The sequence below is a fragment of the Muscardinus avellanarius genome (assembly GCF_963383645.1).
Source record: "Muscardinus avellanarius genome assembly, chromosome: 11".
Taxonomy (NCBI): domain Eukaryota; kingdom Metazoa; phylum Chordata; class Mammalia; order Rodentia; family Gliridae; genus Muscardinus; species Muscardinus avellanarius.
The window spans coordinates 99,426,724-99,444,278 of record NC_137797.1 but is presented as its reverse complement, the minus strand read 5'-3'; the positions used below and the strand labels follow the sequence as shown (position 1 = coordinate 99,444,278).

The 17,555-nt window shown below is 51.6% G+C and overlaps 1 protein-coding gene across 1 annotated transcript; it reads left to right on the top strand.

Moving 5' to 3' along the window:
* Positions 1-437: 437 nt before the first annotated feature.
* On the top strand, positions 438-14,389 carry ACRBP (acrosin binding protein; the record flags this gene model as incomplete). The annotated part of the gene is made up of 10 exons (XM_080705354.1): positions 438-480; positions 757-975; positions 1,134-1,228; positions 2,054-2,195; positions 4,498-4,999; positions 5,983-6,115; positions 9,642-9,821; positions 9,893-10,060; positions 13,376-13,459; positions 14,267-14,389. The coding sequence occupies 10 exons, from the start codon at positions 438-440 to the stop codon at positions 14,387-14,389; spliced, it is 1,689 nt and encodes a 562-aa protein (XP_080561480.1).
* Positions 14,390-17,555: the final 3,166 nt, after the last annotated feature.

Below are 17,555 nucleotides of genomic sequence, written 5' to 3'. Positions count from 1 at the left end.
ATTTTCTTCCCATACCTGAGTGGATTGTGTCGCCCACCTGCCCCGGGAGCCCCTTCACCTGGACCCAGGGGCCTGGCTCGGCTTTCCCAGCCAGGTTACCCTTTGTTTTGTACATTCCATCCCGGCCTGGCCCAGAACCCTCCTGTGCTCACAGCGGGGTCCCAGCCGGCTGGGCGCAGGGTTCCCCTCAGCCCCAGTAAAGGAGGGAGCATGATGCCCCCGCCTGCCGTGATCCCCAAGAGCACAGCAGGGCTGCTCCTCGGAGGACTGGACCCCCGGCGTTGCCATCCCGCCGGGCACCTGGGATGCCGCGGGCCCCGCCCGCCCCCTCTGTGACGTGGCTCGGCCCCCAGCCCTCGCCGCACCCACCCCGCGCCAGCGCGCTACTGGCTCGGCCGGTTAGAAGCCGCGTAAGCGCGGGCGGATCTTCCGGGGCCATGAGAAAGCCACCACCTGGCTTCCTTCTCTCGCTCCTGAAGGGTGAGAGGCTCCCACCGCTCCCGCAGCCCTCCCGGCTCAGCCCCCTTTTTATGGGCTCTGAGACGCTTTCTCCTGGTGGTCACCCTGGGTCTGCGCCCTGCCCTCTGAGATCCTTCCCGATTTGCTCTGTCCCCAGGACCCCCCAGCAGAGATCACCGGCCCCCAACACCCCAGTTCCTATTTTCCGTGGGGTTCTGCTCGCCTGGCTGGGTCTGCCCTGGGCCGGGAGCAGGTGTGGGGTGCGGGCGTCCATCCATAAGTTCCCCTGTCCCGCAGTGCTGCTCCTGTCTCTAGAACCTGTCCCAGCCCAGGAGTCGACCTCGGCCTCCACCCCAGGCAGCCCCCTCTCCCCCAGCGAATATGAACGCTTCTTCGCGCTGCTCACCCCAACCTGGAAGGCGGAGACCACCTGCCGGCTCCGCGCAACCCATGGCTGCCGGAACCCCACTCTGGTCCAGCTGGATCAATACGAAAACCACGGCTTGGTGCCCGACGGTGAGGGCCAGGCCAGTGGGGAAACCAAGGTGCCCAGAGTCCACCCCAGCTCAGGGGAAGGGTCGGCTGGCACCTGGCCCCGGACCCCCGGTTTCCTCGGCTCCACCGCGCTCCGAGGGCCTCCCAGGTTCACCTCCACCCTGCCTGCCCTTCTCCAGGCGCCGTCTGCTCCGATCTCCCTTATGCCTCCTGGTTTGAGTCCTTCTGCCAGTTCACTCAGTATCGTTGCGCCAACCACGTCTACTACGCCAAGGTGAGGCCCAGGACACGGTGGGCTCTGGGCCCCAGGGTCCAGGCAGCGGCAGTGGGGCCCCAGGAGCGCCATGTTGCCAAGCATTCACCCAAATTGTGTGTGAATAGTCTCGCCGTGGACAGGACACTCATTGTGTCTGAACAACCCTGTCATTGGGAGAAAAGTAGGGGAGAGAGACAGACAGAACTCCTTTCATTTTTTTCTATCATTTTTTTCAATCAGATCAGTGGTTTTTGTTTTGTTTTTGGTGGTACTGGGGATGGAACCCAGGGGCATTCTACCTTCAGCCTACACCCCAGCCCTATATTATTATTATTGTTGTTGTTATTATTGTTGTTGTTGTTGTTGTTTTGTTGTTGTTGTTGTTGTTATCATTATTATTATTATTATTTGCAGTACTGGGGATAGAACCAGGGGCATTCAACCTCTGAGCGACACCCCCAGGCCTATTTTTTATTCTTTATTTTGAAACAGGGTCTTACTGGGTTACAGAGGGCCTAAGTAGCTGAGGCTGTCTGTGAACCTCCATCCTCCTGTCTCAGCCTCCTGAATGCTGGGATTACAAGCGTGCACCACCACTCCCAACTAGGTCAGTTCTTTTGTTCTAGTCAAAATGCAACAAGATAGACCAGTCAAACAAGACTTTACCTTCTAGAGGGACCCTTTCTCAGAATAGAGGCTCCCAGCAGCAGGACCCTGTTCCTTCATCCCTGCCCAGGAACGGTGAGCCATGCCACCAGCTGGGAGAAGGACCCGAGGACGACTGGAGCCCAAGTCTGACCTGTGGGGGAGAAAACGCCTCCCACTTTTCTTCTCTCCCTGCAGAGGGTCCGGTGCTCCCAGCCAGTGTCCATCCTGTCACCTAACACAGCCAAGGAGGTAGAGGCTGCAGTAGAAGTCCCGTCCACCACCAAGGCCTCGCCCGTCGCCTCCCCCATCGCCTCCCCGATCTCATCCCAAGCCACAGGTGAGACCCTGCCAGCCCCTATGGACACTGCAATTCCCAGAGCCTAGGAGGTAAGGAAGACATGAGTGATGGGGAAGGGGAAGAATATTAAATGAGGCCGGGCGTGGTGGCGCACGCTTGGAATCCCAGTACTTGGGAGGCCGAGACAGGAGGACTGCAGGTTCCCAGCCAGCCTCAGCTACTTAGTGAGACCTTTGCAACTCCGTGAAACCCTGCTTCAAAATAAAGAATAAAACCGGCATCGGAGCCTGCCGTTAGGCAAGGCCGCAACTGGGGCCTCCGAGGCTAGGATCGGAACCTGCCAAGGGGTTAGGCCTATGCCGGGGCCAGCGGCTAGCATCAAAGCCTGCCGTGAGGCAAGGCCGGTGCTGGGGCCTCCGAGGCCGGGATCAGAGCCTGCCGAGGGGTTAGGCCATGTGTGGGGACCAGCAGCTGGCATCGGAGCCTTCCGTGAGACAAGGCTGCTACTGAGGCCTCCGAGGCCGGATCAGAACCTGCCGAGGGGTTAGACCAGGGTTGGGGCCAATGAGGCCATCATTGGAGCCTGCCATGAGGCAAGGCCGGTGCTGGGTCCTCCAAGGCCGGGATCGGAGCCTGCCGAGGGGTTAGGCCGATGCTGGGGCCAACGGCCGGCATCGGAGCCTGACAGGAGGCAAGGCCGCTACTGGGCCCTCCGAGGCTGGGATTGGAGCCTGCCGAGGGGTTAGGCCGGTGCTGGGGCCAGCGAGGCTGGGATGGGAGCCTGCCGTGAGGCAAGGCTGGTGCTGGGGCCCCCGAGGCCAGGATCGGAGCCTGCCAAGGGGTTAGGCCGGTGCCGGGGCCAATGGCCGGCATCGGAGCCTGCCGTGAGGCAAGGCCACTACTGCGGCCTCCGAGGCCGGGATTGAAGCCAGCTGAGGGGTTAGGCTGGTGTGGGGGCCAGCGAGACCAGAATCGGGGCCTCCCATGAGGCAAGGCCGCTGTTTGAGCCAGCAAGGTCTGGATCAGTCCACCGGGTAGCCAGGCCACTATTGGGGCCGTCAAGAGTGGGATCGGTACTTGAAACGTGGCATGCACAGAGAAATATCACAGAAAATAAAAATCAGATGCTTCCCCTAATCAGCAATAACTAGGAGAAAAGGGGCAACAGGAAGAGGTTGAGCTATAGAAAGGGCCCTATAGTGAAGCAACTAATGTGACCAATCAGAGGGTATGGAATAGTGGAGGACGGAGCCTCTTTAAAACGCAGGAGGTACATAAACAAATGTATCAAAGTTAATCACCAAAGAAGCATGGGATCCAGGGAGGGGGAGGGAATGGGATGGGGGCTGGATGAGGGCTAATTGGATGATGTGTGCTTGTATATCCTCTCAAGTCTTATACTCCAGTGTGATTGATATATGACTACAATGCACCAATTAAAAAAATAAATTTAAATTAAAAAAAATAAAGAATAAAAAATAGGGCTGGGGGTGTTGCTTGGAGGTAGAACGTCCTGGGTTCCATCCTGGTACTGCAGATAATAATAATAATAATAATAATAATAATAATAGTAGTAGTAGTAGTAATAAAATAATAGGGCTGGGGTATAGCTCAGAGGTAGAAATTCCTCTGCATTCCATCCCTAGTATCACAAAAGAGAGAGAGAAAGAAAGGAAAAAAGAAAGAAAGAAGGAAAGAATGGGGAGGGGGCCATTTACCTTTTTCTTTTTTTGAGGGGGAAGAGGAGGTACTGGGGATTGAACCTAGGGGCATCCTAACTTCAAAGTACAGCCCCAGCTCTATTTATTTCTTATTTTAAAACAGAGTCTCACTCAGTTGCTGAAGGTCTTCCTAAATTGCTGAATCTGGCCTCAAACCTGTGATCCTCCTCAAATACTGAGACACAGGCATGTGCCACCGTGCCTGGCTTCCCAGCTACTTTTTATGACTACAGATTAGGGCTTTCCTGTCCCAGAGTATATTCTGTCGTGGTTTACAGTCCTACCCTGACATTTCAGCCCTGGAAGTCCTCCAGGCCTTTTATAAGATAACATCTTATAAAAGCTGTCTCGCTGAGTTGCAAAGAGCCTCACTAAGCAGCTGAGGCTGTCAGTGAACCGCGATCCTCCGGTCCCAGCCTCCCAAACGCCGGGCTTACAAGCATGTGCCATCATGCCTGGCTTTGGTTTGGTCTTTATACTTCACCGTGAACAGAAGTGTGACTTCAGTCTGCTCTCCCCCGCCATTTTGTTTGTGCATGCTTGTTCCTCAGTGAACAAAGACACTCGGGGGCCAGAAACCTAAGCCTCTCTCCCTCTGTCTTTGCCAAACCCCACAGTAGCTACAGAACGACAGGTCTTCGAGCCTTGGCCCGAGCGGCTCAACAGCAACGTGGAGGAACTGCTGCAGTCCTCCTTGTCCTTGGCAGGCCAAGAGCCCGGCCGCAAACAGGAGCTCGGCCAGGAGCAGCGCAAACCCGAGCAAGGGCGCACTCGGGGGCACCAGCAGGACAAAGGGCAGGAGCAGGAGGAGCAGGAGGAGGAGCAGGAGCAGGAGCAGGAGGAGGAAGGGAAGCAGGAGGAGGAGGAGGAGGAGGAGGAGGAGGAGGCCTCCGAGGAGGGCATAGAGGCCACGTCCAATTTACAGGCTGACTCAGAGGCCAAGTTTCAGCCTGAACCTTTGGTTTCCAACCCTCCCTCCTTCACTCCCCGGGTCCGGGAAGTGGAGTCGGCGCCTGTGATGATGGAGAATATCCAGGAGCTCATCCGATCGGCCCAGGAAATGGATGAAAGGAATGATATGTACGACGAGGAGAACTACTGGAGAAATCTAAACACTGGCAGGTACAGGAAGCCCTGGCTCCATCATGGGCCCTGCCATCCCCGCTGCCTGCTTGCTTGCTTTGTGTGTGTATGTGTGTGTGGAGGGGGTCTGGAGATGGAACCCAGGGGCACTCTACCTCTGAGTTACACCCCCTGCCCTCTTTTTTATTCATTATTTTGAAACTGGGTCTCACTGAGTTGCAGAGGGCCTCACTAAGTATCTGAGGCTGTCTGTGAACCACGATCCTCCCGTCTCAGCCTCCCGAATGCCGGGATTACAAGCGTGCGCCACCGCGCCCGGCTGCTTGCTTGCTTTTATTTTTAATTTTTTTTTTGCGGTACTGGGGATGGAACCAGGGGCATTCTACCTCTGAGCTACACCCCTGGCCCTAGTTTTTTATTCTTTATTTTGAAACAGGGTCTCACTGAGTTGCAAAGGCCTCACTAAGTAGTAGCTGAGTCTGTCCACCAACCCAGATCCTCCAGGTCTCAGCCTCCCGAATGCTGGGATTACAAGCGTGCGCCACCACGCCTGGCTCTCCCCCGCTGCCTTCTTTGGAAACGCGAAGCCCACTCTCCTAGCTGAGTCCTCCAGGCCTGCTCAGACCTACCTGGGCTTCGGGCACATCTAGCGACTGCAGGCCTCCCCTTCCTGTGCCCCTCCTTGGCCTGCGGCCCGCTCTAGGTGTCCCTCTCCACAATGGGGCACAGTGAGCCCAGAACCTGGAGCCACCAGGCTTGGGCTCTGGTCTGGCCTCTGGCCCTGATCAGCAATTGCAACCTTGAGACAGTTCTTTCTCCTTTCCGGACCCCAGTTCCTTGTTTGTAGAAGCAGGCAGGTGAAAGCCCCATGCTGCACACACCACATGTATGTGACAAAGACCAGCTTCAAGATGTGTGTGCGTGACAGACCCGCAGGCCCTCATGGGGGGCGAGGCAGCGGGTGTGGTTTTCTGTCCCATTCCTCTGGCCCAACCCACTAGTCAGGACTGTCTTTCCTGCAGCCTCCTGCAGCTGCCCCACAAGGACGCCTTGCTGATTCTGTGCTATTCTATCGTGGAGAACACCTGCATTATGACCCCCACGGCCAAGGCCTGGAAGTACTTGGAAGAGGAGATGTCTGGTTTCGGGAAGGCGGTAATGCCTGGCGGGCTGTTTAATGGCTACACGCCACCGGGTCCTTTGGTCCCCGCACTGTGCGAGGCCGTGGTGGGGGGCCTAGGCATATTTGGGGAAACTAGGGTACCCTTCTTCATTTTTTATTGTTTGGGGGATGCCCTACTTGGGAAGGGCATCTGTCTGCCATAAAGGAAGAGGGCTCTCAAGACCTAGTAGGGAATACATCCCTCAGTCATCTCTTGATCCTGTTCAGCATCTTCAGTGTCTAGCCGTGCCTTAGTTGTAGCTCCTCTTCCTCCCAGAAGGTTCCTAGAACCCTGTAAAGAGATTCCAGGCTCAGGGTATCTCCAATACCCAACAACTCTGTTCCCCAAAAAATGGATTTTCTTTCTTTTCCTTTTTTTTTTTTTTTTTTTTTTTTTTTGGTACTGGGGATAAAAGCCAGGGGCATTCTACCTCTGAGCTATGCCCCTATTTTTTTTTTTTATTCTTTATTTTGAAACAGGGTCTCACTGAGTTGCAGAGGGCCTCACTAAGTAGCCAAGACTGCCCATGAACCGCGGTCCTCCCTTCTCAGCCTCCCGAATGCTGGGATCACAAGCGTGCGCCACCGCGCCCAGCTGTACTTTTTCCTTTTTTTTTTTAGATTGGGTCTCACTATGTTGGCTAGGCTGAACCTGAATCCCTGGATTCAAATAATCTCCTGCCTCAGCCTCCTGAGTAACTGGGACTCTGAGAGTGTACCACTGTACAGCTTCTAAGTAGCAATTTTTTTTTGTACTAGGGCTTAAATCCAGGGGTGATCCACCTTTGAGTCGCACCCCAGCCCTATATTATTTATTTTATGTTTTGTTTTTGTGTGTGTGTGTGTGTGTGTGTGTGTGTGTGTGTGTGTGTGTGTTTTACAGGGGATTGAACCCAGAGCCATTCTACCTACAAGCTACATTCCCAGCCCAATTTTATTTCTTATTTAAAGGTACTGGGGTTCCTGGAAACCCTTCTACCTTCGGGCTACACTCCCAGACATGTTGTTTTTTTTTTTTGTTGTTGTTTTGTTTTGTTTTTTGGTGGTACTGGGGTTGCTGGAAGCCTTTCTATATCCAGGCTACACTCTCAGACCTATTTTTTTTTTTTTTTTTGGAAACAGGGTCTCTTAAGCCAGCGGGGCTGGCTTCGAACCTGTGGGATCCTCCTGTCTCCGCCTCCCAAGCGTGGGGATTACAAGCGTGCGCCACCACGCCCGGCTACCTATTTTTTTTTTAATACTTTTTGAATTTGGAAACAGGGTCTTTTGAGCCAGCGCAACTGACTTTTTTTTTTTTTTTTTTTTTTTTTTTTTTGGTGGTACTGGGGTTCCTGGAAGCCCTTCTACCTCCGTGCTACACTCCCAGACCTATTTTATATTTTTTGAAATAGGGTCTCTTATGCCAGCACGGCTGGCTTCGAACCTGTGCGATCCTCCTGTCTCCGCCTCCCAAGCGCGGGGATTACAAGCGTGCACCATCACGCCTGGCTATTTATTTGGCAATAGGGTCTTGCTAGGTTTCTGAGAGCCTTGCTAAGTTGCTGAGGCTGGCTTCAAACCTGCGATCCTTCTGTCTCAGCCTTCCAAGTACTGGGTTTATAGGCATGTGCCACCATGCCTGGTTTACTCTGTGTGTGTGTGTGTGTGTGTGTGTGTGTGTGTGTGTGTGTGTGTATTACTGGGGATGGACTCCAGGGGGGCATTCTACTCTGAGCTATACCCTAGCCCTATTTTATTCTTTTATTTTGAAACAGGGTCTCACTAAGTTGCCGAGGCTAAAAACTTTCCATCATCCTGTCTCAGCCTCTGAAGTGCTGGGATTACAAGCACACATTACCACGCCCAGCTACTTTATTTATTTACTTACTTACTTACTTATTTATTTATAGTTCTGGGGATTGAACACAGGGGCATTCTACCTCTGAGCTATACCCCTAGCCCTATTTTGTATTCATTATTTTGAAACAGGGTTTCACTGAGTTGCAGAGGGCCTTACTAAGTGGCTAAGGCTGTCTGAAAACCTGTGATCCTCCTGTTTCAGCCTCCCAAGTACTGGGACTACAAGCCTGTGTCACTACGCTGGCTGAGGGGTTTTGTTTTCCCCAGTACTATGGCTTGTACTCAACTCAGGGCACTTTACCACTAAGCTATATCCCCAAGCTTTTTTTTTTTTCTTTTTCTGTGTGGTGCTAGGGATGGAACCCAGGGTCATTCTACCTCTGAGCTACACCCCCAGCCCTATTTTTTATTCTTTATTTGGAAACAGGGTCTCACTGAGTTGCAGAGGGCCTCACTAAGTAGCTGAGGCTGGCCACGAACCTACACCGCAAACCTACTTAGGCCCTTTGCGACTCAGGGAGACCCTGCTTCCAATAAAGAATAAAAAGTAGAACTGGAAGTGTAGCTCGGAGGTAGAATGACCCAAGTTCCATTCCCAGCACTGTAAAAAATGTGTGTGTGTGTGTGTGTGTGTGTGTGTGTGTGTGTGTGTGGCTGGGGGTTGTAGATTGAAAATAGCCAGGCGTGGTGGTGCATGCTTGTAATCCCTGTGCTTGGGAGGCTGAGACGGGAGGATCGCACGGGTTCGAAGCCAGCCTCAGCTACTTAGTGAGGCCCTCAGCAACTTAGTGAGAACCTGTTTCCAAATAAAATAGAAAAAAAGTCTGGGAGTATAGCCCGGAGGTAGAAAGCCTCTGGGTTCCATCCCCAGTACCACCAAAAAAAAAAAGAAAGAAAGAAAATAGAACACCCCTGGTTTAGCCGGGTGTGGTGGCGCACGCTTGTAATCCCAGCATTTGGGAGGCTGCGACCTGGAGGATCGCGGTTCGCAGACAGCCTCAGCTACTTAGTGAAGCCCTCTGCAACTTAGTGAGATCTTATTTCAAAAAAGAGAATAAAAAATAGGCAGGGGTGTAGCTCAGAGTTCAAATGCCCCTGGGTTCCATCCCCAGACCTGAAAAAAAAAAAAGAATAAAAAATAGGATTGGGGGTGTCACTCAGAGGTAGAATGTTCCTGAGTTCCATTTTCGGTGGACCCGGTTTCAAAAAAAAAAAAAAAAATAGGGCAGGGGGTGTAGCTCGGAGGTCAAATGCCCCTGGGTTCCATTCCCAGACCCGCAAAAAAAAAAAAACAAAAAAAACCCCCTGGTTTCAATCCCCAGCACCACAAAAATAAATGAAGCCTGAAGCCGGATGTGGTGGCGCAGGCTTGTAATCCCAGTATTTGGGAGGCTGAGACTGAAGGATCGAGGTTCGCAGACAGCCTCAGCTACTTAGTGAGGCCCTCTGCAACTCAGTAAGACCCTGTTTCCAAATAAAGAAAAAAATAGGACTGGGGGTGTAGCTCAGAGGTAGAATGCCCCTGGGTTCCATCCCCAGTACAGCAATAGATGATAGATTAGATAGATAGATAGATAGATAGATAGATAGATAGGCAGGCAGACAGATGGGCCTCAGGGGCGGGGTCTGTGAGAGCCGCCCAGCCCCAGCCTCAGCCTCTCACCTGCACCCCGGCCCCAGGTCTGTGACAATCTCGGCCGGCGGCACATCGCTACCTGTGCCCTCTGCGCCTTCTGCTCCCTGAAGCTGGAGCAGTGCCACTCGGAGACCAACCTGCAGCGGCAGCAGTGCGACACGTCCCACAAGACGCCGTACCTGAGCCGCTATCTCACAGCCCAGACCGTGTCCATCGGCAACCAGGTACGGGGCTGGGCGGCCCGGGGCTGGGCGGCCGGCCGGGGCGCGCCTCCCGCTGTCTCCTGCGCCCGCAGGTCGAGTCCCCCATTGCAGACCGCTTCTACGGGCTGGACATGTACGGCGGGCTCCGCATGGACTTCTGGTGCGCTCGGCTGGCTACAAAGGGCTGCGAAGATGTCCGTGTGTCCAGCTGGCTGCAGAAGGAGTTCCTCAGCTTCCACGATGGCGATTTCCCCACCAAGGTCAGGCCCTCTCCCCAGAGCCCAGCCCACTGCCCGCGCCCTAGTTCCTCCTAAGAACCGGCTTCATGCAGCCCTGATACAGGGAAGGATGCTGGGGGTCCTGGGGGAACCTCCTGATTATCTCCAACGGCCCACTGCACTCTCCCCAGTGGAGCAAAAACTTGGGGGGCAAATTAGTAGGAAGCTGGTGCAGGAGCCAGAGACAGATAGGGGTTCTTTTTTTTTTTTTTCAGTACTGGGGATGGAACCCAGGGGCATTCTACCTCCAAGCTACTCCCCCTGGTACTATTTTTTGAAAAAAAAAAATTATATATATATATATATATATATGTGTGTGTGTGTGTGTGTGTGTGTGTGTGTGTGTGTGTGTGAGTGTGTGTGTGTGTTACTGAGGGTGGAACCTAGGGACTTTTCTACCTCCGGGCTATACTCCCAGACCTATTTTATACTTTATTTAGGGTCTCACTAAGTTGCTGAGAGCCTCACTAAGTAGCTGAGGGTGGCTTTGAACCTGTCCGATCCTCTTGTTTCAGCCTCTCAAACGCAGGGATTACAAGTGTGCACCACCATGCCCAGCTGGATTTTTTTTTCTTGTGCCAGGGATCAAATCAAGGGCATGCTAAGCAAGTACCTACCACCAATACACATCCCAAACCCACGCTCTAGACCTTTCACTGCCCCCTCTTTGTTCCCATTCCTCAGTCCCTTTCCCCGCAAGCTGACCAGTGGGCAGCTGCTGTGACTGGGAGCAAAAGTCCCTCGCCTCTCTCTCTCTCTCTCTCTCTCTCTCTCTCTCTCTCCTTGAGATTGAACCCAGGGGCAGTCTACCTTTACCTACACACCCAGCCCTATTTTTTTTTTTTTTCAGTACTAAGAATGGAACACAGGGACATTCTATTTCTGAGCGACACTGCAGCCCTATTTTTTGTTCTTTATTTTATATTTTTGCAGTACTGTGGATGAAGCTCAGAGGCATTGCACCTCTGAGCGACACCCCCAGCCCTATTTTTCAGTCTTTATTTTTGAAACAGGGTCTCACTGAGTTGTGAAGGGCCTCGCTAAGTAGCTGAGGCTGTCCGCGAACCGCAATGCTCTGGCCTCTGCCTCCTGAATGCTAGGATTAGAAGCATGTGCCACCATGCCTGGCATTTTTGTTTGTTTATTTGTTTTTGCGGGTCTGGGGGTAGAACCCAGGGGCATTCGACCTCCGAGCTACACCCCCTGCCCTATTTTTTATTCTTTATTTCAAAACCGGTTCTCACTGAGTTGCGGAGAGCCTCACTAAGTAGCTGAGGCTGTCTGCAAACCATGATCCTCTGGTCTCAGATCCTCCAGGTCTCAGCCTCCGGAATGCTGGGATTACAAGCGTGCGCCACCACACCTGGCCACCTGGCACTCTTTATTTTTTGCGGTACTACTTCTGAACTACACCCCCAGTCCTATTTTTTTTTTTTTTTATTCTTTATTTTAAAACAGAATCATGCCAGGTGTGGTGGTGCACGCTTGTAATCCCCACGCTTTGGAAGCCAAGACAGGAGGATTGCACAGGTTCGAAGCCAGCCTCAGCTACTTAGTGAGGCTCTCAGCAACTTAGTGAGACCCTGTTTCCAAATAAAATATAAACTAGATCTGGGAGTATAGCCTGGAGGTAGAAAGTCTCTGGGTTCCACCCCTAGTACCACAAAAAAAAAAAAAAAATACAAAAAAAACCCCCCACAAAACAGAGGCTCAATAAGTAGCTGAGGCCATGATCCCTGATCCTCCTGTTTCAGCCTTCCAAGTACTGGGATTATAAACATGCCTCACCATGCCCAGCATTTGCCCTGTTTTTTATTTTATTTATTTATTTATTTATTTATTTATTTATTTATTTATTTTTGCGGGTCTGGGAATGGAAACCAGGGGCATTTGACCTCCAAGCTACACCCCCAGCCCTCTTTTTATTCTTTATTTTGAAACAGGGTCTCACTGAGTTGCAGAGGGCTTCACTAAATAGCTGAGGCTGGCTGCGAACTGCGATCCTCTGGTCTCAGCCTCTCAAATGCTGGGATTACAAGTGTGCACCACCAGGCCCAGCTGGTGTGTGTGTGTGTGTGTGTGTGTGTGTGTGTGTGTGTGTGTGTGTTAATAAAGTTAATAAAGAGCCTTCTACCTCTGGACTGCACCCCCAGACCTATTTTATTCCTTATTTGGAAATAGGCTCTTGCTAAGTTGTTGAAGACTTCACTAAATTGCTGAAGCTGGCTCTGAATCTGTGATTCTTCTGTCTCAGTCTCCCAAGTACCAGGACTATAATTATAAGTGTGAGCCAACATGCCCAGCTGAGACCCTGTTTCAAACTAAAAAAAAAAAAAAAAATTAGGGCTGAGAGTGTAGCTCAGAGGTAAAATGCCTCTGAGCTCAAAACCAATACCACAAAACGTTTGTTTTGAAGAAAGGAAAAAGAAAAGGAAACTGGACATGGTGGATACATATAATCCCAGTACTTGGGAGGCTGAGACAGGAGAATCGCAGGTTTGAAGCCAGCCTCAGCAATTTAGTGAGGCCATTTCAACATTAAATAATAATGATAAAAAAGCCAGATGTGGTGGCGCACGCTTGTAATCCCAGCATTCGGGAGGCTGAGACCAGAGGATCGTGGTTCACGGACAGCCTCAGCTACTTAGTGAGGCCCTTTGCAACTCAGTGAGACCTGGTTTCAAAATAAAGAAGAAAAATTGGGCAGGGTGTGTAGCTCGGAGGTCGAATGCCTCTGGGTTCCATCCCCAGACCCGCAAAATAAATAAATAAATAAATAAATAAATAAATAAATAAATAAATAAATTTAAATAAAATAAAGAGTAAAAAAAATAGGGCAAAGGGTGTAGCTCAGAGGTCAAATGCCCCTGGGTTCCATCCCCAGACCCCCCCAAAAATAATATTGCTGGGCATGTCGCTCAGAGGTAGAATGTCCCTGGGTTCCATCCCCAGTACAAAAAAAAAAAAAATAGGTCTGGGGATGTAGCCCAGGTAGAAGGTAGAAGGCTCCTTCCTGGATTCAATCTCCAGTACCACAAAAAAAAAAAAAAGAAAGAAAGAAAGAAAGAAAGAAAGAAAGAAAGAAAGAAAGAAAGAAAGAAAGAAAGAAAGAGGAAGGAAGGAAGGAAGGAAGGAAGGAAGGAAGGAAGGAAGGGGCACAATAAGAAGTGTCCCAGGTGTGCAGGGTCTGGTTCTCAAAGGCCATTCCCCTGCCTCCAATCCTGGCTGTGCCGTACCTTCTGGGGGATGCTGTCTTGGTGGGCTTCTGAATTCCCTCCTCCCTGGTTTCTGGCTCAGGTGTGTGACACAGATTATATGCAGTATCCAAACTACTGTTCCTTCAAAAGCCAGCAGTGTCTGATGAGAAACCGGAATCGGAAGGTGGGTCCCCACCCTGCTCCCACCTTCTCCCCGCAGCCCCTCAGCCGCCCCCAAGCCAGTCTCTTCTGAGTCTCCTCTTGCAGCGCCTGGCTGTGGAAAGCAGCTCCCTACTTGCATATCAGGGCAGAGGCCTCCTCTGGTCCCCTGGTCCCCGATTAGGCAAGGCCCTCCAAGTCAGGAGAAGCCTGCAGGGGGGCCACAGAGGGGGCGTAAGGACTCCACAGCTAATGCCTGAGCTGAGTTTCAGTCTGACCCCATTCTCAGGCGGTAGCCCAGGATAAATCACGCCCCCTTCTTTTGGAATCAGGAGCCTTACCCTCCTGATTCCAAAAGACTAACCAAGTAGGTTAGACTACTTGGTGTTCTCCATCTTAAAAAGAAACCCCCAAGTCTGGCGTGGTGGCACACGCTTGTAATCCCAGCATTTGGGAGGCTGAGACTGGAGGATCACGGTTCGTGGCCAGCCTCAGCTACTTAGGCCCTCTGCAACTCAGTGAGACCCAGTTTCAAAATAAAGAATAAAAAAAAAAAAAAAAAAAGGACAGGGGGTGTAGCTTGGAGGTCACATGCCCCTGGGTTCCACCTCCAGACCCACACACAAAAAAATGGCTGGGGGTGTAGCTGGGGCTGGGAGGTAGAATGCCCCTGGGTTCCATCCCCAGTACTAAAAAAAAAAAGAGAGAAAGAAAGAAACCCCTGTCTGAGTTTCCTCCTCCCCTCTACTGACCACCACCTCTGGTCCTCACCTGCCGGTCCTTGGTGCCCGGCTCTGTGACACGGGCCCTCTGCACACCTCCATCCATGCAGGTGTCCCGCATGAGGTGCCTGCAGAACGAGACCTACAACATAGTGAGCCTGAGTAAGAGCGAGGACATCGTCCTTCGATGGAGCCAGGAGTTCAGCACCCTGACACTCGGCCAGTTCGGATGAGCTGGGGTCCAGGCTGTCCCCACCCCAGCCTGACCTTCCACAGCCTCCACCATCAGCCTGCCTCGGCGCTGCGCCCCTGGGTCTCTTGCTCGCCCCTCCTCACGGTTTCCTTGGGCGGGGGCGGCGGTCCCAGAGAGGGCCGCGATGGGGGCTCCGCCTGCCCGCAAGGTTGCCTTTCCATAAAGTGTTTATTTTCAGCCTGATGAGTGGCCTGTTTGGTTTGATGTCCACTGTCATCGCTGCCACTTGGTGCCCCGGGAGCCAATCCCCAGCGCCCCAGGTTTCATGGATCTGTCTGCAGATGACAGAATCTCATGTGGATGGTGCTGAGGAAAGCAGCCATCTGTCAGGAGAAGGGGAAGGACTAAGCAGCCAGTGAGACTGAAGAAGGCCTGGCTGGAGCCATGGGGATTATGTGGTTCATGAGGGCACCTGTGTCTTCATTTCTTTGTGTGTATGGGTGTGTGTGTGTGAGAGAGAGAAACAGACACACAAACACACACACACAGACACACACAGGGGATTGAAACCAGAGGTATTCTATTTCTGAGCTATACTTCAGCAGTGTGTGTGTGTGTGTGTGTGTGTGTGTGTGTGTGTGTGTGTGTGTGTGTGTTACTGGGGATGGAACCCAGGGGCATTCTAACTCCGAGCTACACCTCTAGCCCTGTTTTTTATTCTTTATTTTGAAACAGGGTCTCACTGAGTTGCAAAGAGCCTCACAAAGTAGCTGAGGCTGTCTGTGAACTACAATCCTCCTCCCTCAGCCTCCCAAATGCTGGGATTACATGCGTGTGCCACCATGCCCGGCTCTGTTTTATTTTTTATTTGGAAACAGGATCTCACTAAGTTGCAGAGGGCCTCATGAGGTTACTGAGACTGGCCTTCAACCTGTGATCTTGTCTCATCCTCCCAAATACTGGGATTACAGGCATGCACCACCACTCCCAGCTGAAAGACTATGTTTCAAAAAAGTAAAAAGGGCTTGAGGTGTAGCTCAGAGGTAGAATGCCCCTGGGTTCATCCCCAGTACTAAAAAACAAAAACAAAAAACAAAAAAAAGCAACACAAAGATTTAACACCTCATAATCATCTGGCATGACGGCACAAATTTGTAATCCCAGTAACTGGGAGGCTGAAACAAGAGGATTGCAGGTACGTGGCCAGCCTCAGCTACTTAGTGAGGCCCTCCACAACTTAGTGATACTCTAAGAATTAAAAAATAGGCCTGGGGGTATAGCTTGGAGGTAGAATGCTGCTGGGTTCAATTCCCAGTTCCGAAAAAAATAAGGCTGGGGATGTGGCTCAGAGGTAAAATACCTCTGGGTTCAAACCTTCCCATATAAAAATAAAAAGCTGGAGGTGTAGCTCAGTGGTACAGCACCCCAGTGTTGTTTATCTCCTGTCTTGTCTGTCTGCCTCTTAAGCTCTCTCTCCCTCTCTCTCTCTCTCTCTCTCTCACACACACACACACACACACACACACACACACACACACACACGTACAAGCTACACCCTATTTCCCAAGTATTGATCCCAGTGGACATGATCTTAGGCTCTGGCCTTTATCAAACAGACGGACAATTCTACACTCATATCTAGATCACGGGGGCCAGAGCTTCAGAAATGAAGACATAGCTGGGCATGGTGGCACATGCTTGTAATTCCAGTACTTGGGAAGCTGAGATGGGAGGGTTGCCGGTTCAAAGACAGCCTCAGCAGGTAGTGAGATTCTCCTCAACCTAGTGAGACCCTTGTTTCCAAATAAAAAATAGGACTGGGGACGGGCTTGGTGGCGCACGCTTGTAATCCCTGTGCTTGGGAGGCAGAGACAGGAAGATCGCACAGGTTTGAAGCCAACCTCGCTGGCTGAAGAGACCCTGTTTCCAAATTAAAAAAAAAACAGGTCTGGGAATGTAGCCCGGAGGTAGAAGGGTTTCCAAGAACCCCAGTACCACAAAAAAAAAAAAAAAATGGGGGTGTAGCTCGCTAGGGTGCTGAGTCTTGGTTAGTTTCTGAGGCTGTCCTTGAACCTTGAACCTGCCATCCTCCTGTCTCAGCCTCCCAAGTACAGGATTACAGGTGTGTGCCACCATGCCCAGCGTGCTGTTAATTAGCCGGGTATGGTGGCACACAGTTGTCATCCCACATCTGGGAGGCCGATATAGGAAGATGGCAAGTTCAAGGTCAGCCTCACAAACATAAGCGACTCTCCACAACCTAGCAAGACCTTGTTCCAAAACAAATAACAAAAAAAGTGCTGGAGTATAGCTCAGAAGTAGAATGCCCCTGAGTTCAATGCCCAGGACCGCAAATTAACAAAAAACAGCCAGATGTGGTGGCACAGACTTGTAATCTTAGTACTTGGGAGGCTGAGACAGGAGGATCACAGGTTCAAAGCCAGCCTCAGCTACTTAATGAGGCCCTTGGCAATTTAATGAGATCCTGTTTCAAAATTAAAAAAAGAAAAAAAAAAAAGACAGAGCTAGGATGTAGCTCAGAGGTAGAATGCCCTTGGGTCCAATCCCTAGTACAAGAACAAAAAAAAAAAAAAAAAAAAAAAAAAAAAATGGGGTGTAGCTCAGTGGTAGAGTGCCCCTGGGCTCAATCCCCAGTACTGCAAAAACAAACACACCCATGATTTCCTGGGTGACTTACACCCTTCACCCCAACTTCAGTTTAAACACGTGACCTGGCCCGTCATTCAATAGAACCTTAAAGGCCTGACCAAGCTCCATACTGGAGAAACTGTTTAACCCAGTGTTTCCCAAACTCATGTGGCCACAAGCCTTTATTCTCCTCCCACTGGAAAACTTAAATTTTGTTTATTGAGCACAGCCTGTTTATGGATGGGGCTGTGATGGTGGAGGACACAGAGGCCAGGACTGGTCCCTGCCCTCCTGCAGCTCCCAGCCCAGGGGAAACAGACCTGAGCAAAGAGGAAGTCTTAGCCTCATGGCAGTGATGGGGGAGCCCGAGATGGGGGAGTCGGGTGAGCTCTGGGAGGGCTGGGAGGGGACCTTGCCAAACCTGGACAGAGGGATCCAGGGCTGGGGAAGGTACCAGCCATAAGGGGCACGGGCTAAACCACCTGGCAGCCCCAAGAGAGGAAGAGTTACAAGGAGGGGGAGGGCACGGTGAGAACCAGGAGCAGAGGCGAGTTAGT